The sequence below is a fragment of the Lepeophtheirus salmonis genome, chromosome 6 (assembly GCF_016086655.4).
Source record: "Lepeophtheirus salmonis chromosome 6, UVic_Lsal_1.4, whole genome shotgun sequence".
NCBI classification, from domain to species: Eukaryota; Metazoa; Arthropoda; class Copepoda; order Siphonostomatoida; family Caligidae; genus Lepeophtheirus; species Lepeophtheirus salmonis.
Genome location: NC_052136.2, coordinates 3,034,148 through 3,060,360, shown reverse-complemented (window position 1 = coordinate 3,060,360; position 26,213 = coordinate 3,034,148). Strand labels below are relative to the sequence as shown.

The 26,213-nt window shown below is 31.4% G+C and overlaps 1 protein-coding gene across 1 annotated transcript; it reads left to right on the top strand.

The window, feature by feature from the left end:
• The first annotated feature begins 1,716 nt into the window (after positions 1-1,716).
• On the top strand, positions 1,717-19,241 carry LOC121120386 (uncharacterized). The gene is made up of 8 exons (XM_040715253.2): positions 1,717-2,135; positions 8,109-8,274; positions 9,593-9,937; positions 9,997-10,073; positions 11,386-11,574; positions 12,241-12,605; positions 17,788-18,092; positions 18,729-19,241. Exons 1-8 carry the CDS (start codon positions 1,936-1,938, stop codon positions 18,750-18,752), a joined length of 1,671 nt encoding a protein of 556 aa, XP_040571187.1. The 5' UTR covers positions 1,717-1,935; the 3' UTR covers positions 18,753-19,241.
• Positions 19,242-26,213: the final 6,972 nt, after the last annotated feature.

The following is a 26,213-nucleotide window of genomic DNA, read 5'->3' as shown; positions in this document are numbered from 1 at the left end:
TTCTCCACGACAGCTTTTAAGGCATCAACATAGGATGTAGTACTGTACTTCCTTTCAATGACACACCAGATCCCATAATCAAAAGAGTTGCATTCTGGTGAGGACAGAGCCCACATTGACCACAAATTCGCCAAAATGTCTTCAGACCACTTTGACCTTTTGGCTTCCAGAATTCCTCTCAACACTCTAGTTGTGGTAGTTAGCTTTTTAATTCTGGCAATAAGACTTTTGAAGCAGGAGAAGATTCTGGATATCTGGTCATAACTCCTTTTCACATCAATAACAACTGATATACGATTTCTGTAGGCCCACATCTCAGTTGTTTTTGGTCTCATCCTGAAATTTGTTTTATAAGAGTAGCTATATTTTATTGCTTTACCAGTTGATATTAGGTAAAAATATCAGTAAATTGTTTTGAAAGTCAATGAAATCTTTGCAAAGTTTCCTTAACGATTTTTGGGATTATAGACACGGATAAACTTAAAAAAGTTTATTGTATCTTTCAAAGGTAGCTCTTTATCAAATTTATTATTTCAAAAAAAATTATTTCAAAATGGTCCAAAAATTCAATAAACCTATGCCACCCAAAAAAAAAAGGATCGCCGGATGCCTCTGATGACATCATCGATCCACGGTCTAAGACTGTAATGTTGTTCCTAATCGGTACGGAAAAAATCATTTAAGTTCGAACCGGAACAAATCGGTCTGTGACGGAGTCTCAACCCTAGCTGTTATATACCCTTCATGATTTTCTTCCATTTAAAACGAAATAAACAATCGATGTAAGTATGTATGTTAAAAAACGATTAGTCGTACAAACGGAGAGCCGGAACTTTGATTATTTGACACGGGGATGAATGTTGTGGAACGAAGTAGATTCAATTTATTCCCATGGAGGGGAATGAGTCAAGCAAACAAGGCATGTTGTTACTTCCATACCTCATTATAAAAATGTTATATTTGTATGTCAGTTACCTACCTGTTTTTGTATATAACCCTCGTTGATCTCCCCCTCCTCCCTTTCTCAGTAGTACCCTCTTTGTCACAGAATAAAATGTATAATAGGGGGGTTTGTTTTTCAACTATTTTCGAATTTCGATTACAGCTAGTTCGAAAAATTTATGATATGCTAAGATGCATTTTAGGTAGCGCAATTCGTTCAAATTTTCAAAGGAGACAAGGGTTATTTATTTACTCAAATAAGATAATAATAACACATTAATCATTATTTTTTATTAATTAATTATAGTATATATCATTCTAGCCTACAAAAAATTTTAATAAAGTTTTTTTCTAAAGTTACCCAATGGAGAAAAAAAGAGAAAATAACACTTAAAGAAAATTGGTCTTTTCTCTCTTACTAAACGCGGATCATCAAATGCTATGAAATTTTCTTTGTTCCATAGAAGAATTTAAAACATATATATTCATAAACACTTTTTATAGGTTAATAAATGCCTATCAAAACTATTTAATGTAAAATAACCAAAAATGATCTTCTTAGTGTCTATATTTACTATGTAAAGAGTGTTTGCCTTCATCTTTTTTCATAATTGGATCGAGATGTGCGACCTCGTAGTACAATGCAATTTTGTATAGATAATTTTCATACATTATGCCAACTTTTCTCAAAAGCCATATCCGAAAATCGAACAAACTAAAAATAAAAACCACCCTAATGTAGAATCCTTTTGATGTTTCAACATTAACAGAATCAAATACGCGCGTTTAACCCCTGTTTCTACCAACTGCCTACGTTTTTTGTATTTTGTTTCTATAATATATATTAACAGCAAATTTTCACCACAAACAACACACTTTTTTGTATTATCCACGAGTGCTATTAATTTATTATTAATAATAATAAATTAAAATTAAGGCTTAAAAATCTAAAATATGAGTCAGTTGATTTGAAAACTTTGTGACTAAAGAAACATGATCTGGAATCCGTGGACTGTATTCCTTTTGATTGCATCCCTACCAAACTTTTTAGAGGGACGGAATATCCTACTTAAATCCGCACCACAATTGTGTCCCATCGAAGATGGAAATCTAATTGGAGTTGAATTATTTGTTGAAGATGAGGAGGAATGTTTTAAATTTTGTGAGAATAGTAAGGAGTGTCTTTTCTTCAGGTATTGAATTTATAATTTTTATATAATAATAATTATTTTGATACAATATAAGTATGTAGGGAAGATCAAGTAGAATTTTAACTGTCCTGGTCTTCCCTACTTTCTACCTATCCTAAAAATAGTTTTGAACAATAGTAAAGTTATTTGAACCATCAAAGGATGTTATAATATATATATAAAAGGACTTTTACTTCCATTAAAAAAATGTATTGTTCTATAAAGTAGGCCTAATAAATAAGAGTATTTTTACTTTCATTCATTTCGATTTGTTCACAAAATATGTCACGTCACTATATGTATTTTATCTTGCAACCTTTCCTTAAAAAAGAAACAGTTGTTGGTGGTTAGTAGAGGGTTGTTGATCTTATCTACTGATACACATTTTACTATTTTCAGTTTTTAAGGAGTAAAATTTAAAAAAGAGGTTTTGTAAGGATATTTATCTTACAAAATCATCTAAAAATGTTGCTCCGTACAACTTTTATTCAATACGGAATGTCTCAGCTCTAGTAATTGCCTCAATACAAGGCAATAAAACCCTTGTAGTCAGACTCAAGCTTGGTCCATTGTTTTTTGATGGAAGCCTATAAAGACTTGGAAACTCATGTTTTACACATCCTCTCCTCCTGATGCACCCTGGTAGAGTAGTACATTGGGGGTTACGTCTGGAGAGGAGGGAGGCCACATGTTGAGGTCCCAAAAGTTCGGAAAGGTGTGCCTCGGAAGGCTGAGGACTTAGCGGAGCGAGGATACTTCTTGAATGAAAACAAAGTTGTCCCTAAACTTTTATCATGCCCAAAGTAGTACTTTTTTATCCAGAAGATCGATTACGAATCTGTATTGAGCCGCTCCTTCCTCCCTACGATAGGGTAGACTTCACCTGTGCTGGTCACTTAATTTTTGTTCTGAAGAATTGTCTCACTGAAGCTGAGAAATTGGACAGATGTTTTCTTGTAATGTGGCGACTGTTCATCTTATTCCAATTTCCATCAATGTTGAACAATTTTTTGTCAGAAAAGAGCAAAACTTTGGCCCAATTTTTGATGCCCTAGAGAAAATTTAGAATCTTCTTTGCTTTTTTTAACCATCTCAGCATGCTAAATTTAGATATAAGATTTCTTGTTGTCCTCTGCTGTGATTTTGCACACATTTCATTATGGATTGAAAATTTAAAAAATTGTACCACTAGAAATGATCAATCCTGTACATTATTCCCAACTTTGAAATTATCCTTCATTTTTTAGTATAAAATTGTTCACAGGTGAATGTGAGCTATATATGATTCCCACCAATTACAGTTCAGATTATTTATAAGGGGTGGATAAAGTAGAAAAATTAACAGATAACAAAAAAATATAGTGTATATTTTATATTTGTGGAAAAATGCCGGGATTTGTGAACTTATTTTGATAAAAATATGGTGATCAACCGTCCTCTTTTTTCCTGATCAATATTGCGGGGTATGCCGGTACTTTGTTAGTACCCGTGTATTTCTTCCCAAAAAATAGACATCCTTTTGAGAGCCATATCTGCTTCCCACACTTCCAAACAAATATTTCCGCCAGACATTTGTCTTGAATGAGAATTTATTTCTTTTTTTTTATTAGTCAAAAAAGTAATGAAAAGTATCAAAGTACAGATACTAATTTTGATACCAAACTGGTATGAAAATATTGGTATCGTGACAACACTAGTCCGAAAAAGACCTTTTTTTTCAATTTGGTCTGGGTGGGACTTTTTGAAAATACATATTTGGTTTTATGTGGAGCAGAGATTGAAAATTGACTTAAAGTAATAAAGAATGAAGATTTTAAATAATTATATATAAAAAAAACCCAAATAATTAATCAGAAAATAATACCCTCACCAACACCACTGATCTGATCAGGTGGTTTTTTTTTGTTTGTTTTTTTTACTTTGTTTTTTTAATAGATTCTTACAAACAAAAATATCTGTCGAATAAAGTTCATAATAACATCGTAGTTAACAAAGTTTAGCTGAACTGTGAATTTTTGTTAACCGGGGGAGAGAGGAGAGATTTAGATTCATATTTATAAACGTAAATTGTAAATAGCAAAATGGAGGTAAAAAGGTTAAGGACCTCTGTTTAAAATCATTGCCACCATTAGGAAGAGGGTGGTGAACTGCCTTTTTTGTATGTTTTTGCATGGGAAATCTATTTCTTCGTCTCTTCTTTTTTAATTTTAGAGTCGTTAATTTGAGGCTCTTCCGGTGTTTTAGCAGGTGTTTTTGACTCTTTATTATATTATTCATATCGGCTTTATCTAAAAACAAGATATGACAGGCAGGAAAACGTATTTCATCCCCTATACTGGGTGTTATATTTTAAAAGCTATTTCTGTTTCGTAGTATTAGTATATGTATAATTATTGTACCTAACTAATGAGCGGCGCTGCAAGGGTCTCGTGTATAAAGGGGGATGGATGGGGTCGCAAAAGAATTTAAAAGATCAAACACATATTATTATTACATAAGTAATCGGTGATTTTATTAGAAATAACCTATGTTGCCCGCGTAGAGTTGGAAAAAATATTAACTTAGACTAGTTCGAGAATTTTTAATGGTGTTTTTCATTTAATTTTTGAGGAGAACACATCCAAGAGTAACGCTAAGAATCTGTTGTTGAGTTATAAGTATTGCTTTATCGATCTTTATGACGTCACTCGACTTTTCTTCTTCTTTTTTAATCAGTTCTATTACTGAGAGTTTATATTCATAAAAATATATATAAACCAAGCCCCCCAAAAAAAAAAAAAAAAACTAGAATCATATTGGAATTGGCCTCAGGATTTTTTTTAGAATCATTTCAACACTAGAAATAAGTATAAATGATAAATTGTAGGCATGTTTTTCTAGATTCAAAAAATAGTTCAATTATTTATGTTACTTCTACTAGATCGTGAAGAAAATTTCTAGTAATTACAAAAAAAAAATCGAAAAAATTTGACGCTATTTTTCGAAGTCTACAAGTCTAAGTTTGTTGTAAAGTGAAGACATTCGAATTCATAGTTTTAAAATTATACTGGATTTTTGAATATTTATTAAGCTATGAAGGCTAACTGATAGTTAGAGATTTGATTTGTGTAAGAGGGCGAGGAGAAGGCGGGAGAGAGACATATGGTATTACTGAATTAAGAACCTTGTTAATATCAGTGGTCTGTTATATGATTTGGGGGAGAGAAAATGGATTACTACTATTAAAAGGGTAATCTTCTACATTAAAATAGCAAAAGTGCAGGGACAATATCTTAATAAATATAAATGACATATTTATTTTATAATACACTTGAAAACAATTTTGCACAAAAGATAGGAGAGAATTATTCTTTAGGTGAGAGTTGTTATCCCAACCATGCTGAATAATGATAAAAAGAAGAAGAAAGAGCACACGTTTTTTTCCTTATTTAATGGATTTCGATAGCGTTTTCTTTACACAGATCCCAGCTTTACAGATAGTATATCTAATGTTGCTTTCTGTCAGGGCCGTCCGCAGGATTTTTGGTTAAAAAAATGGAGAAATTAAATTTTTTGGAAAAATATTTAAAAAATGTAATTCAAAAATACAGTTATTTACAAAAATTATTTTCTTTGAAAAAATTTCATCTTAAATAAAATTTTTGGGGGGAAAAAATCAAAACTTCACAGCTTTTGACAAAAAAATTTTTTTTTTTTTTTTAATTTAAAAAATCAAAAATAAAATATTACATTTTTAGGATAAATAGATCAAAAATTAAATTTTTTTGAAAAAAAAATTCAAGTATTCAATTTTTTCGGTGAAAAAAATTCAAAAATACACAATTATACAAAAAATAATAATTTTTCTAAAAAAAGTTTAAATTAAATTCCAAAATATTAAATGTTTTGTGTTTTTATGTTATCAAATCATAAATATCTTCCTAATTAGAAACCTGCTGACCATTTTAGATGTGAAAATCATTTTGAATCATAATGCCCTTTCCATAATTGTTCCGGCAAAAAGTATATGGATAATAAAGTACCTAAAAGTAGAAATAGTACAGTACTTGAATCATTCACAAAAGAACAGGAAATGATTCTCCAAAATGTTTAAAATAATAATACCTCTAATGAACAAAAAAAAGTAAACTTTGACCAAGATATTTTTTTTCGCTAATTATGACGTTAGCCCACGATGCGCTACTTGGTTTAATGCGTTATTTCCAAAAGAACAAAAATACAATTTCTTGTAGATCCCTGATCCTTTATTGTATAAATTGCCATTTTACTATTTATATGAAGAAATGTTGGCTATCATATTGAAATACAAATTCATAGATACGCTCTTAATAGAATATTACTAAAGAATATTCTAAAACAGTATCAAATAAAGTATTATGTAGATTTGAATATGACGAACTATATGTGTCATTCATTTTAAAATGAAGTAATAATGCATGTTATGTCTTGGAGTACATACAAGATATGTAGCAGTTGGTATGACTGACTTATTTGGCTAACTACAAAATCGGGCCTTTTTCATCTTTCTTTTTTGGGGAAAGGTTGCGTGATACAATACACGTACATTGTGAGAGCTGTCTAACAAGAGTAAATAGAAGTTCAACCAATCAAAAACGTTTAGCAAAATGATTAAGGGGGGAAAAGTAGGAAAATTGGCAAATTATAACAAAATGCAAAATACAACGTAAATTTTGGTTGTAGTGCGTGTAGGCTGAGTTTTTAGCTAAAAACAATTCCCAACAACTGTTAATTAACACTATGCAACAGTATTTTTGCCAAAATAGCTAACAATCTCCTTTATTATTGTTATTTTAGGGGTAAAATAAGAAAATCATCAGTATAACTTTCAATATCAATAGGTCGTAGTTTAAAAACTTTTTTAAAATCACGTTCTTTGGAGTATAATTTCATTTCAGAGCCATATTTCGAAGTAAAATAACTATATTGATGAAGATTTAAAGTAATAACAATTGATAAAATACATTTCAGAATTCAATATAAAGATTAGTTATTAAGTTATCTTGATTAAAGTTATTTAATATTTGATAAATTAGCAATATAATACTAATTAAATTTATTATTTCAGTAATTGAAATAATTGATTGTTTCAATTAATACGTAGAAAGATTAACCCTAATTTAAATATGTTTCATATCCAATGTATTTTATAAGGATTTATTGATTAGGTGCAAGTCATCTAATCGACTTATGTACATTTATTTTTTTATTTAAAATAAATCAAAATCGATTTTTTTTTACTGCAAATCTCTTTAATTTTTAATATAAGTTTTTTTTTTAATTTTAGCTATAATATAAAACAATTAAAAAAGTATGCAAAAAATATTAACTTTCAAATATTATACTTCATTATACATTATTTTTGGACGATTAGACACATTTTTTAGGAACTGTATGGATGCAGGATAACTTCATAAATAATTGATTTTTTGAATTTTGTTATACTTGTTATCAATTTTCATTACCTATGATTTTCATTCATATAAATTATTTCACTTTATAATAAGTCTTTGGATCGTAACTATACTTTAAAAACATTGTTTTTAAGCTTAAAGGTCAAACCTATTGCGGTGAAAGTTTTTATGTTTTACGGTTTAAATTGATTTTTAGGCTGGAGGCGTTTAATTTTTATGTATTTTTTACTGGGATAATAAAGTATTAAATCTACAACTTTATCCTTACTCAATTGTAGACACCTACTGAAAGGTGGTAAAAAAACCAATTCAATATGAATTAAGTAAGTAGATATATTAAGTAAATAGGTGTTAATATGATAAATGAATTAGGTATATATTTTAATTGAATTGTAAAAAAAACTAAGATAACAAACTGTAGGCGTTAAAAGCCTTTCACTCACTTCAATCAATCGATTTACTCCTATAATTTGATATGATTGGATTAAATGTAAATAAAGGCACACCCCTTGATATTTCTATTTCAATTAACTTTTATTTTTAGATTTTTCCATGCCTTGGATCAAAAACCGAGTCAATGCTACTTATTTAATACTTGTGGACGTCATGTAGAATCTGCTACATCAAACTGTCAACTAAGTCGTGAGAATACAATTGATGTAAGGCCGTTTGTTCCTACGGAGTCTCAGTGTCAAATAAGGTGTCAACAGGTAAGGAAATTAATCTTATGAATCTTTCGTTTACCAAAACGGGGTCAAAAACTACACCAGACTTACTAATTTCATTATTAATTATCTTCATACATTTACATATTTTTGAATATGTCAAAAAAAATTTACTTTTTAATTAATATAATTCAAAAGTTCCCGGAATGGAAAATGATTCTGTTTCAGGAATTTATCAATATTATTGAGATGAATATCTATCTTTTTCGCTCTGTTATTTTAACCCTTTGAGGAGGGCGGGACAAGTTGGTTTTCTTCGATTCTCAGAAGTTTCTAAAAGCTATACCATAGCACTCTTTTGGAATATACACTTATTAGCCAAATTGTATAAATCTGTGTGAGTGTAAATAAATAAAAAAGTATATTTTGGCAACTTTGATAGACCACATATCTAACGAAAAAGATCACTAAATAGTAATGTATAGTGGTCCTTACTCGCTAATACATTTTAGTTTTTAATATTAAGGAAAATTGATTAATTAGGTAACATGTAACCAAAATATACCTTTTTAGAAATATGTATTCACAAAAGGATTTGAACAATTTTCACATATTCACACACATATTAGAAGTATATAAAATATGTCATAAAAATCGGAAGCAGTCTATTTTAGTTCGCAATCGAACATTATTTTTTTTATTTTCTTGCTGTTGTCGTTATTATCTCTTGAAGAATGAACATCTAAGTAATAAAGTTATAACTAGTGTGTGGAAGGGCGTCCGCAGGATTTTTTTTTTTTGGGGGGGGTCCAAACGAAAGATCTTTACATTGATTTGGGGGGGTGGCTAATTTTTTTCATAGAAGGGACTTTTTACAATTTCTCTGGGGTTTTTTTTTTTGGGGGGCTCGAGCGCCCACGCCCCTACAACGAATGAGATGGGTTTCGTTCCACCCACTTTTTTTATAGTTATCTGTACAGTCTGGTTTAAAACCCTGAGATATCTTGCATGGGCGCTCATGGAATTTTCTAGATTTATACCAAGTAAATTACAATACTAAATTTGGACAAATGATAATTTCTGCATTCTATTCTTAATCCTTGGTGAATTTGTTATCATAGATGTCAAATTGTTTAATTCAGCCAAAGGACACTTCATTATTCCTAAGTAACTTATAAAACGATCTCTTTTTTTTTTTAATAAAAAGGAGCTTAGAAATAAAAAACAATTAATTTGGTTTCAAAAATGCACTTAATAAATACACTGGGATTGAAAAGTGCTTCCTTTTTATATGACTCAAGGTCCAAAAACGTTTTGGTAAACAAAATCGAAAAAAAATATCATCTAATTCGACTCATTTAAGGAACGAGATTGTGGATACTACAAATACTTTACGGATGAAAGTTCCTTAGAATCTTTGGATGAAAGCAATGATGTACTGTTGACCTTGAAAGAGGATACAAAGTCCGAATTTTGTTATCTTTTGCGGAGTTGTGCCAAGAGAATGGTTGAGAAAACGAAATGTGTCCTTGGAAAAAATAATTTCTTGGATGTTAAATTCTTTGTACAATCATCAGAGAAATGTGGAAAACATTGTTTGGAAACAGAGGGATGTCGATACTATTGGTGGTACTCTATAGAAGAAAGTGAACATCCAATGTACTGCTATCTGTTTCGTCAATGTGCAGCTTCAGATGCAGAGCCTGAGGTAAATTATTTAAAAAAGTCATAGAATGATATAATACATAACTACCTACAAACACATAGGTAACTTTAATTTTGGGAGGCAGACATCCAGGTCATCATTTTATATCAAATAAGGATGAAAACGATGTAGTGTCCAGGTAAGATGAATATTCAAAGGCTTGGATCCGTTCCATCTTTTTCCGTACATACTTTTCCCCAAAAATTTCCTTTCAAACTTTTTTGTCTCATGAGATGTCTCTTTTGATGTATCACAGATGACGTCACTTTATAATTCATCTTCGTGATGTATTACCTTGTTAATTCGTTTAGAAGGGTGCATTTATTGAGGTGGTGTGGTTAATTAGAGAATAATTAATTATCCTCTTAGTGCTCCTTGTCCCCCCCCCCACCACTTTTGCAGTACTTTTATAGTGATAGCTAATGGTGTCACTAGTCTCTTTTTGAGTGGTTTGGAGCCTACCTAAAAGTTTCTGAAGTCCCCTTACAAAAATTATATTATCTTATACCTATATAAGATTTAAGTCTTTTTTGATGTTATCACACATGGGATCCAAAATGGTCAAACAGATCAGTCTGAAATTTAGCAAGTATACGTATAAAATAACCAAGCATGTTCTTATGCTATTTTTTGGAGCTTCCCAGAACATTCAGAGCCTGTTTTTGACAGAAGTAAAATCTCTTTTTCATTCTCTCTTTCTATATATCTCTCTGTCTCTTCTCTTTCGAAATCCCTCTCTTTGTCTCCTTTCTTCTACCTCCATTCTTTGTTTCTATTCCCCTCTTTTCAGCCCTGCAAACGGGATCCTCTGCTAATAAATATATTTTCATATGTAATTATATAACAGTGTTGATAATTTTTGGGATCAAGCCCCACCCCCACATGATGAAAGCTAGTAACACCCCAGGTTATAACAATGAAAAAAAAATTAAACGTCATAATATTGGTGAGTGGATAAAATCAATATGCTATATTTTTCGAAAAAGATTATTTGTTAAACTTGGAATTTATAAATAAAAATAAACATCCTGTCGAAATTGCCAAAAAAAGTGCAATGTTTCTCCACCCCTAAATATATATCATCATGCTGTCTCTATTGATGACTTCACCATTATGTAATTCCCCCACCCACTTGCATATACATTTCAGCGCCAGTGGTCCATAGTGGACAAAAAGTATTACCATTGCCAACCATATTTGGATAAAAAAACGAAACCAAATCATCGTTACATTACAATTGTCGTAAAGATATCTTGGAAGAAGAATACAAGCAAAGTAATGAATGGCTTAATGAAATATTATTTCCCTTAATCCTTCAATTTTTCCCCGTTCAAACAATCAAAAATGAATGTACAGCATGAACGTCTCTCCCTTTTTCACTCAATCTCCAAGCCTTATAATCACTTGAGTAGTTATAATTAAACCCTTTTTTTTCGTATTATAAAATGTAGGAATGAAGTTTGTACTTTAGCAATGTCTGAATCATCTTTCGCAGAATTGGATCGTGCAGGTGCAACTTCCGAATATGTCAATGGGTCAATAATTTTCTGTGGAGGAAAAAATAATAGGCAAGTTTTCAGTTCGTGCTTAGAATATGATGTTACGACGAATATTTGGACTAATCACAGTACAATGTCAGAGTAAGTTGGTCTGTTTGTAGCCCGTTAACACAAAAACAATCTTAAACAAAAATCAAGAAAATAAGGAACGTCCATTTTTTTTTACATCATTTATATGTAAATATAGAACAATATTTACCTAGACATATTTTTGTGAATTGCAGGCATTATATTCACATTTCGGGGATAAGCTGAGATATCCAAGAATGTTATGTATAGTTTAGAGCCTTTATTGGATTCATGAGAAATCATTTGACACCTATATGACCATTCAAATAAAATATATAAATTTATACATAATTATTTCATTGTAATCAAGGTTAATAGTAATAACAGGTTAGATCTACTAGAATTTTCAATTTAATATATTGTACCACCTGCTAGGCAAGAAACACAGATTTTGAGAGAACACACAACCACTCATAGTCTATGACGTCTAGTTTTAAAAGCGTGGTGGAAGTCGTACACGCGTTATGGTATAACCTTGTATTTGTATTAACATTGATTGTAATTACATTTTTTTATTATCTAAGTCCAATTTACGGCGTCTCCAATGTATATATATATATATTTTTTTTTTTTGTCAATTTCGAGAACAATAATTATACGAGAAGCTTGTTTTTGTGTTGACAGGGATTATATATTTTTTTCTTTAAAACTTTATGCATATATTTTTTTTTTATTTAGACCACGTGAAGAAGCATCAAGTGTAACTATTGGTTCAGTAACCTATGTTATCGGTGGAGTTGGTAGTCGCACCATCGAAGGTTTTGATGCAAATAAAGAAAGTCCCTCCACATCTTGGCTGTTAGGACCAGACATGCCAGGTGAAAGGGCACGTTCTTGTGCAGTTACTATTGATAATCAAACACTTGTTGTTATCGGTGGTCATAACAATCTGACAATGATACCTCAATCCTCTACTTTTGTTTTAAATATTGAGGATTCTATATGGAGACAAGACGCTATTCCAGATATGATTGAGGCAAGAATGGATCATGCTTGTGTTTATGTTGAGTTTGAAGATACTCATGGGATCTTAGTGAGTGGAGGTACGTGTAGATAAATATATTTTATACCTTTATAGAAAATAAGCTACACAATTGCCGTATGTTTTAATCCACCCATTAAAAGCTATAAACATATGAATAAACAAACCAATATCAATTTTAAAAGTACTTCAGTGGCCTCCAAAGATGATTCTGTGAAAAATCAAGAGCTCTTTAATAATGGGCAAAGTAAAAAGTTCTGAGCTTTCTTTGGCTTTATTTTAATAATAAAATTAGTATAGTTAGGATTATCCCATTTTAAATGGTTCGAAACGGTTTTTTGGCTTATTTTCAGTACCTGGGCAATGGAATAAGGGCTCACATTCCGGTCCAACTCGACATTTCAATTATTTTATCAACATTTTGAACGTCCAATTTACCAGAAAGGAATCGTAGGAACCACGACTTTCCTATTGCATGCGATACTGTAATGGTTCCATAAACACCACAATTTTTTTGTCTGTCAGCTACGTCTTTTCATCTTGGTCCCAGTGATACGGAAGAATGTATCGAGTTTTTTCTTTGGACTTCCAATTTGGAACGCTGTAATACACAATTGTCTTTACTAAACACAAAGCTGTAAATAAACTTTATTAAGTGTATGCTTAACCTTTAAGCATACTTTTAGCTTTTTCTTTAATACAACATATTAATCATGAGATATAGCTCACTATAAACAACCACAACACAAAACGCTCACAACTTTTTACTTAACCTAATATAACTCTTAGATTTTCACAAAAAAATATTTACTTAGCAGCTAATATCCAGTTAAAAAGTCAGCCTAGGTCTGTACTTTCTTTTTACGATAACTTTTTTATAGTAAATATATCCAACTGAATAAAACGACCAAATCTAAAACAGCTTTATACATAAAGTCCTTTGTAATTTTGTGGTAAACATCAAGAAGGACATATCAACCTTATAGGCTAATTGGTGCACGCACATTAAGTTCCCTGCTTATTTCAAAATTTTGGCTGAGCCCATGTTACAAAGCAATAATTTTTTTTATAAACGTCCTATAAGGAGTGACCACATTGCTCTGAGTTATTAGGCGTCGATGAACAGACCAAAAGATTGATAAATGTTGCTTTAATTACATATATATATGTAGATAAAGAATCCTTTTTTTTTCTTTTTTATTATGACTCACTGAGCTTTAGTTACACACGCTCGTTGCTAAATTGTTATTTATAAGATCAAGTAGTAACGCAGTTCTAAGATATTAAGTGCAAACTCAAATATGATGCCTTCTTAGACAAAAAAAAACCTTCGTTTGGTTAATAAAAGATACAATAATTAAAATCAGGGTTCCCCAAGAAGGTTTCTGAAGTAAAGAATATAATTTAAAAAACTATGATCTAGATGATCATGGGTAGTGCTGTAAATCATGTGTATTTTCTAGCTGGCTCATTTTTTTATTGCAATTGGTAATCTGAAGAATGATTTTTTTTTTTCCTCAGTTGTTGCCCGTATTATTTAATTCCTGTGTAGATCATTTGTATATCCTTTTCCTGTGTTTAACTCCTTTTCTACCTTACTCAATGATACTGAAAACCTGATTGAACATTCGTGAGTGCTTATAAGAGACGGAGAGTAACACTGAGAGATTATTGGGGGATTTATAACCGTAAGTCCTTGTTGGACTCAGAGTAAAATTTAGGATCGACATGGAAGTAATTTTTGCCAATATCCTTGTTTATTTCTTTCTCCCCCTTCTCCCTTGTCACAGCTGATTGTAGCTGAGCTAATGAAACGACATGAGATATAAGCTGATCTTCTCCAAAATAATCTACAAATTGTGGAGGTTGCTATGTTCATTTTCTGCATCTTTTTGTTCAACATACCCAAAATAAACATGATTTTCCTCACCTATCATGAGTAGTGTTAGTTAAAACAAAAATTTAAATTTAATGGAGATTAACTGGTTTCAGTTTTGATGTGTTTCAACACCTCACTGGCTCTAATGTGCTGCTTCTATATATGGAGAACTTTTACGAATGAAATTTATTTATTTATACTCGAATATTCTAGGATATAGAACACAAGAGGCTAAATATCGAATATCGATAAAATCCTTTTAATTCTATTATTGAATTTCCTTTATCACTTTATTAAAATTATCATGGTAAGTTTTCACATTCATCATACGTGTTCATCTGAACAAAGTATTTGAAAATTGACACCATATTCATAAAAACTACGCAGCCAATATTTCATTGTCATATATTATATTTTGGTGTTGTAAATGTTAGGGATAAGCATATTGTTGGTAGTTTTTCGTTCAGAATTTGAACACTAGCTTAAAGTTGTCTGTTTTTTGCTCAGTGCTTTAACACTAGCTAGTAGATATCAATAAACTACTGTCAAAAGGTCGGCAGACTTTAGTTGGCCATATAGTAGCCTTGAGCAATAAGATATTTGTAGGGTCTGCATATAAAAATCTTCAAACCTTAACATTTTTCTGTTTTGGTTATATTATTTCAAATGTTTCATGTTTGGAGTGGAGAAAATTCAACGTATATATACGTTACTAATTGTCGTTGGTGTTATGGTGGGCCTTATTTAGAACAGCAGTCCAGTCTAGAACCACTTGTCGGTCCGTAAAGAAGGGAAAATCCATCCCTTTTGACGTCATTGAGAATTTTTCCCCTCTTTTTTTTTAATTACTCCATTATATTACATAATAAATGATAAAACTAAGTAATTGTATAATATGGTCTGTATTATTATGAAAACAAGGATATTTTTTGTAAAATACGTCCAATGCTCCTAATAAACATCCCATATATATATTATATTTGTCAATATAAATCATAAACATTTTTAAGGAAAGCTCCAAAGACTCATAGGACTGGTCCTAAGATCGGACTGGTCCCACCAAATACGTACCGACACAACACTAATTGTCGTGCTTTAAAATTTTAAATTCATCTTGATATTTTGACTCCCACAAACAAGAAAGATCCGCAATCCATAGAAATTAAACACATAAAGTAAAGCACATTTTTTGAAGCCGAAAGTTGGTTGGCCAAAACAATGGAAAACATAGTTATTTACACATCAATCACTCCATATCTTGTATGGAATTTATAAGAACTGAAGAGTTCTATAAAGAAAAATATAATCAATTGTAAAATACAGTGAGGATTTAACATAAAAATATTTGAAGCGCCCTCTATGTTGCTAAAAACATATTTATGACTTCTACAATTTATTTTCTGGTCAGTTGTCAATTCCCTTCTCTCGTTTTATACGTCATGGATATTTCATATTGTATTCTTTTTGATAAATAAACAAAGTAAGAAGTTGTTTTATACTCATGATCAACTTTCCAGAAGAACCAGAAAACAATTTCTTGTTTATCCCTCGTTGTTTATATAGTATATATTGGCCATTTACCCATCTATAGAAAGAAATTTTAGCTATCACATAGAAATACAAATTTACATCTTATATTACTACGCAATATCATAATACAGTATGGAATAAAATACTATGGAGATTTTAATATTACGAAATACATATATGTAATTCATTGTAAAAATGCCAAAGAAATAATAATACGGTGATAGAATGGAATTACAAAAGAGATATTTAGCAGTTGGTATGATTGACTTATTTGGCTAACTACCATACATTTTCGAGCCTTTTTTCGCTTTCTTTTCAGAAGAAAAGCTTGCGTGATACAGAAAGATAACAACGTGTAATATAAACTATATTTTTAGTATCTATGCTGTAATCACATAACCTCTATATTTAAAAAAAGAGTATTGTTGAGATTTGAAAATTCAAATATGCAGAGTTTTTAGAAATAATATATTGATCATAAGTCTGCTCCAAAATTAAACACTAATACTAGTGATGGGAGGATTTAAAAAAAATAAAATCCGGAAGCCGATTCCGATGCGATTTTAGTGAAAATTATCGATGCCGATTGTGATTTTTTAATATTTTGAATAATAGTTTAAGAACACAATTTTGTACCAGGGGAGTCCACAGAATTGTACTTTAGGGGGAATGTAGGGGTTAGTTTTTGGATATTTTTTGGAAAAAAAAAAAATTGAAATTATTTGAAAAAAACTTGAAAAATTAAATTTCAACTATTATATTTTTTGAAAACAAAATTTGAAAATTCAATTTCATATATAAAAATTATTTCAAAAAATTTCGACTATCTACAAAAAATTTTAAAAACGCATAGCTATTCTAAAAAAATTATTTTTTTGGAGAAAAATTTTCATAATCCATAACTGTTCACAAAAAATAAAAGTTTTTGGGAAAAAATTTTAAATATTAAATTTTTCATAAAAAAAATTTCAAAAATTGACATTTGTTCTCAAAAAAAATTAAAATATCGACAATTGTTCTCAAAAAAAAAAAAAATTGGACAAAATTTTGAAAAATTAATTTCTTTTATTTAAAACTTTATGGAAAAAAAATTCAAATATTATATTTTTCCTTGAAAAATTGGAAAAATACATAGTTATTTATAGAAAGTTAAATTTTTTGAAAAAAAAATTGAAAAATTTAATTAAATTTTAAATATTAATTTTTTTGGAAAAAATTTCAGATATTAAATTTTCTTTTAAAAAGCAAAAATTCCTTTATTTTTTTTCCATAAGCAAGCAAAGTAATAATTAGGAATCAATATCGTAAATTATACATTATTTTCCGAATACAAATCCCAATTCCAGCAAAAACACTTGATTCTCCGATTCTCGATTCTGATTGATCGTCCCATTAGTAACTAAAACTATAACTAAACTATGGCGATACGAAGACCACGTGATTCATATTTGTCCAAACATAGTTGGCTACGCGACTACTAATTTGTCCCTTAGCGTACTTTGAATAATTACTAACCATGCAACTTTCACGAATTTTAACCTTTTAACTAAAATAAACAGGTAAATTATGTTAAAGAAAGAAAAAGTTGTGTACGTCATGAGGGAAAATGATAACTTGACATAATAAAATGTGAAATCTTGCATGGGATAAAGATACTAATAAAACGAGCAATCTACTAAAGCTAACAGCCGTGTTTCGTCATGTTGTTGTATAGCTTAATTTGTACAATTACGATTGATGTGGAAACTCACATTTAAAGTAGTTTTTCCTATAAAGTTACTATGACAATATTAACATATCTTATTCGAACATTTTTATTTATTTTTCCAAATAGGTCTGGGTCCCGAAAAACAAGTTCTAGATTCGGTAGAGTTCTACGATATTCTAACTCAAAAATGGACGTTGACATCCGCATTAAAAGTTGGCCGCACTGAGCATACTATGAGCCTCGTATATGGGATTCCGACAGTTACAGGTGGGTTATCTTCAAACGAATTTTTATCAAGTATTGAGCAATTTGATAAGAGTTCTAACTCATGGAACGTTCCCCTGAAGAGGGAATGGAAAGTTATCAGTCACTCCTTGAAATCACCACGCTATGAAATGACTTCCGTCTCAATACCTGCATCAAAGCTTGATGTAAGTTGAATTTTAATTAGAGCTACTTAAAAAATACGGAATAGTGGTGCGCTTAAAATTATAGTAGGATAAGTTGAGAAATTTTCAAAATCCATAACTGTTCACAAAAAATAAAAGTTTTTGGCAAAAAATTTTAAATATGAAATTTTTCATTAAAAAATTTCAAAAATTGACATTTGGTATCAAAAAAAATTAAGAAATGGACAATTGTTCTCAAAAAAAAAAAAAAAAATTGGATAAAATTTCGAGAAATCAATTTCTTATATAAAACTTTATGGAGAAAAAAATTCAAATATTCCATTTTTATTTTATAATGATATTCCCTATTTAATAGGACTACCCTATTGAAAATATATATATATATACTGTATATTACCACAGTAAGAGGTCATTAAATTTTGAGAGGTAAATGTCACAGATCAAAGTAATACAAAATGTACAAATGCGTAATCGACCATCAAATTGAGATACATCACTCAATCTGATTTTAGGTGGAGTTTTTGCGCTCTACCGAATGTCCATTCTAGTTTCATTTTTATTTTATGTGAGCCGCTATTTATTATTTTTTTACAGCTCTAGAATTAATATAATATGTAACCACTTAATTTACAATTATCTTTGTATTTGCATTTGTAGACTTGTGATGCTACCATCATTTGAGAAAATGGCAGACTCGGCAAAAACATATCAACCACCAATAGACAGATCAAAGCTTTATCGCCTCTTGTAAACATGACGAAAAATGACTCAAACTACCGATATTATTACTATTCTACTGCAGACAATTCAACTCTTAAAACCAAAGAAGAGAATTCAAAGGAAATTAAATATTCCAAAGGCTCAATTTTTGTAATAACTGATGTTACTCATGTCAGTTTCTATGTATTCATTATTATGGCTGGCCTGTTTATCCTCTTTGGAACACTGGGCATTATCCTACTCTTCACCAAAGGTTGTTCTTATCGCTATAATACAAATATTGATCATTCAAATATGAACCCTAGATGGATATCCAGAGATGATGTGACCAATAACCACGAAATGGTTACAATTCACGTGTGATATTTTTCTAACTTTTTTATTTTTGCATCATTTTTGTATTCCATTATTCTATTCAAATGTCTTCAGCAATATATATTTTCATAAAAACTTTCAAATTTGCCTTATTACAAAGTTTCCTACTTAATAATAATTTAGTAATTGTTGGGCGTCAAATTATTATAAGGAAAGAGGTCCATAGGTCAGATGGAGTCAATATAATACTATAATATTTACGTATACTTAATCCATGCAATTCCATCTAACCAAATAAAGGAACATTAAAAAAAAAAAAGGACTATTCTTTGTCAGATATACGTAGAGTAGGATTGAGGATTCGGAGTCATTCCTGTCGACTCCCTAGCTAGATACAAAAGGGATCATTTGTGTTTACTTCTTTTGTTTTGGAGTTGCTGTAAATAATCTAATAAAATGTCTTGACAGCTTAGCTGCTCTTATATTTAAGCATTCTTCAAATTATCATGGTTATCATGTTATTTTGTAGTATCTTTTTTCCCAGTTTTGTTATTTGGGGCTCGATTCCTAAATTGGAACCGGATTGGAGTGACTATGGATGACTCAGCATTAATAGGGTGCTTAATATTAAAAATAAAAAAGTATATTGGGGTACATCTACCGTGATTACTACCCTAGATATGTACACTGACAGTGCTTAGAATTTACAAGTTTAATTATAAAACTAGCCACCATTTTATTTTGACGATATATACCGGTCCAAAAGATCAGAAGTACACTGTGGAGGCAGAAGTAACCCTCAATACAAAGAGTACAGTTGTGACAAATGCTGCAATTTTCTGAGATTGTTTAGTCAATTTATATTTTTAATTATTTTAAACAATTACACTTCGCATCAAGCATGTTTTCAGTCAGAGTAGAGAAGTTTTTTTACAAGTGAATGTCTCGGATCTCAAATAATTAATGAGCAGTGACCTATAATATAAATATCACTATATCTTAATCTCTTACATAGACTTAATATAGTTTAATTATTCAACATCCTGAAGATACTAGTATTTTAGATCAATTCTTGTAATTTTAGCTTAAATGTGAACATTTAACAGGTGAAGAGTCGCATTCAAATGCAATTTATGTTAACAGAAGTTATCTTCTTGGCAAAATAAAAACGATTACGGGACGAATTGAACATCTGCTGACGAAATACACACTGTTTCTACTATATAAAGCAGGTTTGGGCAAACTACTGCCTACAAAAAAAGATAGATTTCTTTCGTCCTCTCTGGGGACGCGTCTGTAGCATATGTGTTAATAAAATTAAGTTTATATTGATGTTTGTAGATATCTTATTTTGAGTGCATCAACAAGCGTATGTAGTTCTGCGAGTTAAAATATTAAGATCGGTTATACATTAGATGAAGAAGAATTGATAATAAAGTATTGTTTAAGAAGAAGTCTTTATGTTTATTGTGTTTGCAATTTTTAATATTATTTTATAATAAATATTTTTACAAGTTTCTTTCGAATAATGGTTAAATTAAAAATTTGGGCATATCTATGAAAACAAAGTTAAGTTTGTTTGTCCTCGGTGGCATACTTTTTGAGTTTATACTTAATATCTTATAACTTTGAGACTTCTTAATTTAATAAATAACAACGTAGCAACGAACCTAAAGCTCAGCGCGTCGCATTAAAAAAAAGGGGAGGGCTTATATATCTATATAATTACAGAAAAATTTATTTACTGTCGACGCCTAATAACTTTGAGGAATACTGAGTAGAGTGTGGTTAATCTTAACGTTCGCAAGCCAAGAAAAGAAAGTAAATCACTACTGTTTCTTTATTTTTTTAACGTACTTTATTAGAATATTCACAAAAATCAACATAATAACATAAATTTGACATTCAACTAATAAGATGACCGGTAGATTGGACCACACGTTCATAACGTCCCCGGAAACGTTCCACTGCCTTCTTTACCTTCGCAATGAGTAAAGTCTGGAATACCCTCCTTATCCCAGCTCTCAGGGATCTTGTGATACTATGAAGAACTTCATTGGAAACCCGTTAAACATTCCCCCAAACAAAATAATCTAAAGAGGTCAATTCTGGGTAGGTAGTTGGCCAAGAACTCGGCAGAAAGTTTATCATATTCTCATAATCCAGAAAGTCGAGTGTTCTTTTGCTGATGTATTACAGGATACTTCGTTTTGCTACAGATCCAAGGTCAGTCTTTTATTATGCTGCGGATCCAGGGAAAGACTTTGGTGCGCAGAACTTAGCGTTAACCTTCAGGCCCTGCTTGACAATGAAAGGTGGCATAACGTGACCTTCGCTGCTAAAAATATCAAGAGCACTTGCTGTTGGTACTTGGCCTTCATGATCTTAGGGACGTTATACGTACTTTTTGTCAATTATCTACAGGGTTAGGTAGTAAAACGTGGACTCATTAATATAAAATTTTAAGTTATTATTTTTTGACATTCTGGCTAAATTATCTTTTATCCTTTCTTGAAAAACAAACTATAATTAAAATTTCGTCATTTTTTCTTCATGAGTGAGAAAAGAACCAAAAGAAAACACATCTCAGATCTCCTAGATGCTGAAGTTAAGGTGGCGATGATTATGGGCATTTCAAAGTGCTCCAGGAGCCTGATGTACGAGGTGCCCAAGATGAAGAAGGATGATGAAGACCTTTTCAGGAAAGTAGGAAGTGCAGGGCACTAATTAAAGTGGGATCCCGAGTTCCTGTCCAGCTTGGAGAAGAAGATCAAGAGGACCCCACCGAATTGATGAATCGCTTCTACCACTTTTCCATTGCTGCTAAGACCATCAGGAGAGCCTCGAAGAGCGACTCAGGATTGATCCCATGTACGAGGAGCCTTTGCCAATTTATGACTTAGGTCATGAAGGCCAGGAGGCTCGAGAGGCAAAGAGATGTTGCACCTTTCTCGTCAGATTTGATCCTGCTGGACTTTCTTTATACTGTACTTTGAATTGGGAAACCAAGAAAACTCCACACCCCAATATGGACTCACTGAAGGCCGTCATAATGGCTGCATGGGAAACTGAAGGTGACCATTGTGAGTCACCTAGTTTGTAAAGATTTTTGTTAATTTTTTGTTTGTTTTGTTATAATTGAAGTATTTCTAAAGCAACCTCTTGGGTCCACGTTTTGCTAGCCAATCTTATATTGTTTATCGAGTGATGCTTCTGGATTTCACAGATATGTTTCTTATCTGAGAAGAACAATACAAAATCTTTCACGGGAGGCTGATGTTTAAGCTTGATGAAATCCTTGGTTCGGGGGAACCTTTCCTCCTTTGGGGGGGGTAGGAACTGTCTCTTGCAACTTGTATTGCTGTGGTACTGTAAGTATTCATTGATGACATGATGGAAAGTTGAACGGGACGCTACGTTGATGTTGTCAGCGATTGCATTCATCGATTGGCCAGGATTCCAAATTAATTTGTTTACTTTACTTTCTGCAACGAAGCAATACTTCGGACAATTTTGGACGCTTTATGATCACCTTGGGGTAATCATTTTCAGTGGGTCCTTACCATACTGTTCGACACATTTTCTGAATTTTTGGAGGAATAGAGTAGTGCATCTGATTGCTTTAGCCAAAAGCGCTTTGTCTATTTTACCATATAAATTGCACAATGTGCACAAAAGTGCACTATTTTTTTGTTCTTGATAAAAAGAAGACGGGATATGTTGTCAAAAAACATCATGAGCAGTAGACGTGGTAGAGTGACATTTGTACCGGAGGAAGTCTCCATTAGTGTGTGTTGTATTAAAACCAGTTTGTATAGGGATGGGATAAGGCCCAAGAAAAACGAAAACGTTTAAAAAAACTCTTGCTATTGGGAATAAGTATACTTAACTATTAGAGTATTGTCTATTTTCAATTCAATATTGGCTCAGAAGTATATATTATTATCTTTTCAGGATAATTCCTGTAAATTTTTCGTGCCGTTGGCAAATAAAGATTTTATTTAAATTCTTTTTTTCTTGACCACTTAAAAAATGACGATAAATTAAAGATATTCATGTCCCAAAAAAGTAGTTAACTAAAAAAAGTTCTGAGAGCTTTTATAACCCTTTTTCTCTTCAATAATATACTTAAGTTTGAAAAACTTCCAAACCTACAAGTTTCTTTTTTTTTCAATACACAAGTCAACCTGAAAATGTATTTTATTTTCATATACCTACAACTATTTTAGTAGTACATGACATGCAAATCCCCAAGATGTGCTGTTTAACGTTCAGCACGTCTTGTTAGCTGATGCGAGGCGCTAGTATCGCGGGAAGACCTTTAACAGTTTTAAACGGTAATAATGATTAAAAACACGATAACATTTGAAAAATCCAAACTGTAGGAAACTTTATATCACAAGAAATTATGCCTCGGAGTAATTTGAGTATTTCTACAGAAATTCTGACTTTCTTTTATTGTTTACAATTTGATATCCTGTCAAATTTTGATTGGATAGCTAATTCAGTCCAACAGTCCCCACAGACTAATTATTAGATTCTGGAGTATTTCGATTTTAATTTCTTAACATAGTTTTAAACTTTCGTGTGGTTTTGAACTAGGGATGGGTCTGTCTATTTTTTTAAAAACCGAGTAGACACGGGCAATTTAACCTTGAAGACAGATAGCACAGTATATTTCAATTCTGCGAGTAATTTGTAGCTATTTACAGATAAAAAACCTTAAGAAGTACAGTATAGTAGAATAATGCAGCTAAATTATCTATGAGTTATGAGTAGAGTTGACATGTTTGTAAGGAAAAAAAGAGTGCAATGTGAAGGCGGGAGTGAGACATGGTTCTTCTGAATGAAGACCAGTATCAGGTGACTACTGTATTATTTTTGGCGGAGAAAAGGAATCATATAAAATAGCATTAGAGCAGGGAAAATATTGAAATTGTATTTATTTTATCATGTCTTTTTAATACCATTTACATCAAGAATAGGTAAGAGTGTTTACCTAAGAGGTAGAAGTTAACACCAAGACGACCTATTAAATAATGAACAAAAAATGAGAGCCATAGATTACTGAACATCTAGATCGACACTAGTCACACAACCTCCATTTTTTCCTTTTATCTGTTCTTTAGTTTTAAGGGAATCAACTAATTTTGACAAAATTAATCACGGCGCCGTCTTTTCGCACCTAGATTTTAGCTTTGCATTAAAGTATATCTTTCTTTTTTTGTACTATCATAAAGAATGGAAGAAACTAACGTATCTCATAATACACATTACAGCAGATTTGGGTTCATTCTTTTGATTACTTCTAATTTGATTGGATACAAAGGACATAAAGTATATCTCAAGAATATATAATTTTGTGGATTTCTGTCTTTTTTTGTTTGACAACATAAATTAAATGAATACTACATTTTATTTACAAAGTATCTCATGTTAAAAGGCTATTTTATGGACTATTTATAGGTATCAACGCCCAGTTTTACAATTGGTCATATATTATGTACTGTACTTAGAAAATAACATGCTCAAGTAGAAAGTACTATTTTTTCTCCTCGAAAAAAGTAAACAAAAATATAAAGCATATAAGTCTGAGTGTATCCCTAACAAAGAGTATTCATTCACTCAAAGCTACAATTTCACCTTTATCAAAAATCTTTAAATAAATATCAGGAGGTCCATTAAAAATCTAATACTTTCTCATTCAATAATTAATGAAGTTTGAGTGATTGAAATTAATTCCTATTTTGCTATATTAAAGAATAAACAATTAGTTACCAAACTTAACTCTCTATCTTATGTACAAGTCGAGAAATTGACACTTGAACGTGATTGTAGAATTTCTATTCTCGCACTCCAAGCAGTTGGGCGTCTCCTGGATCACCGTCTACGTCGTCAGCAAATTCGAAACATTGGAAAGGAAGAAGGGCTTTGTCGAAAAGGCCAAGCTGGATCCGGAGGAGTTAAAGAAAGCAGCCTTGGCTTATCCCATCAAGTCCATGAGGGACTATGTAAAAGATCTTGGGATTTCAAACTAAACAGTCTAGAGAAATATCGAATAAGTGGGTGGAAAGAGCCTTGTGATGGCGGATAAACCACTTTTGACACCAGCAATGAAAGAAACCCATTTCCTCCGTTACCAGAATATATTGAGTTCTCTTGAACTCTTTTTGGACACTTTTGGTACCCCTACAGCCCCTCGACTACACTTTTTGGGTGCAATTTGAGGGGAAGGCCTATAATGGCTGTCATCCAAACACCAAGGCCCTCAAAGCCACTCTCAGACAGCAGAGGGATGCCATGACAGAGGACTTCATCTCCAGTGGGTACCAGGCCTCCTGCCACCCCCTGAAAGTCTTCATTGCCACTAAGGGTGGTTACATTAATGACTAAGAGAGCTCAGATACATATCTATTTATAGTATTAATTTTGTTGAATTTCTATTGTCAATTAATAAATTATATCATATTGAACTTTAATTTTCAAATTGAACTAAATTTTAATGGCCCACTTGGTATATATTATATTAAACTACAGTATATCTATTATAAAGTATAAGAACATTTACAAAAGGTTTTTTTTTTAATAAAAAATCATTTGAAAAAAAATAATAAATTCCTTGTCAAGTGTACACACTTTTTAGAAATTTTTGACATGGTCAATGGTCATCCCCTTTTCTGATTTTTGGTTAGCAAGCAAGATATCCATTTTTATGCACAACAGATAACGTCACTTAATCACTGTTTCTTGTTACGTATTTATTTTTTTATCACACAATTCACCTTTTGAATTACTGAGTGTGGCGTTGTTTAGTAACCCATTTGGAGTGGATGCGACAGCTTTACATTTGGAGATAGAACGTTGTTTGTTGTTTTGGTGGCTAGCCAGAATTTTTTCGGCGTCAGTTAAAAAAATGGATCTAATCAACCGACTAGTTATTTCACAATCGTGGAAAAGGCAGAGTGTCCTAGTGGCAATACGCGCCGGACGAGACAATACTGCAATTGCAAACTTATTTAAACTGGTCAGATCCTTTGTCTGGAGATTCAAGAAGAACTGTAAGGGTCTGGAGGTGATTCTGAATCAAAAACAAAGCGTGCTGATCAC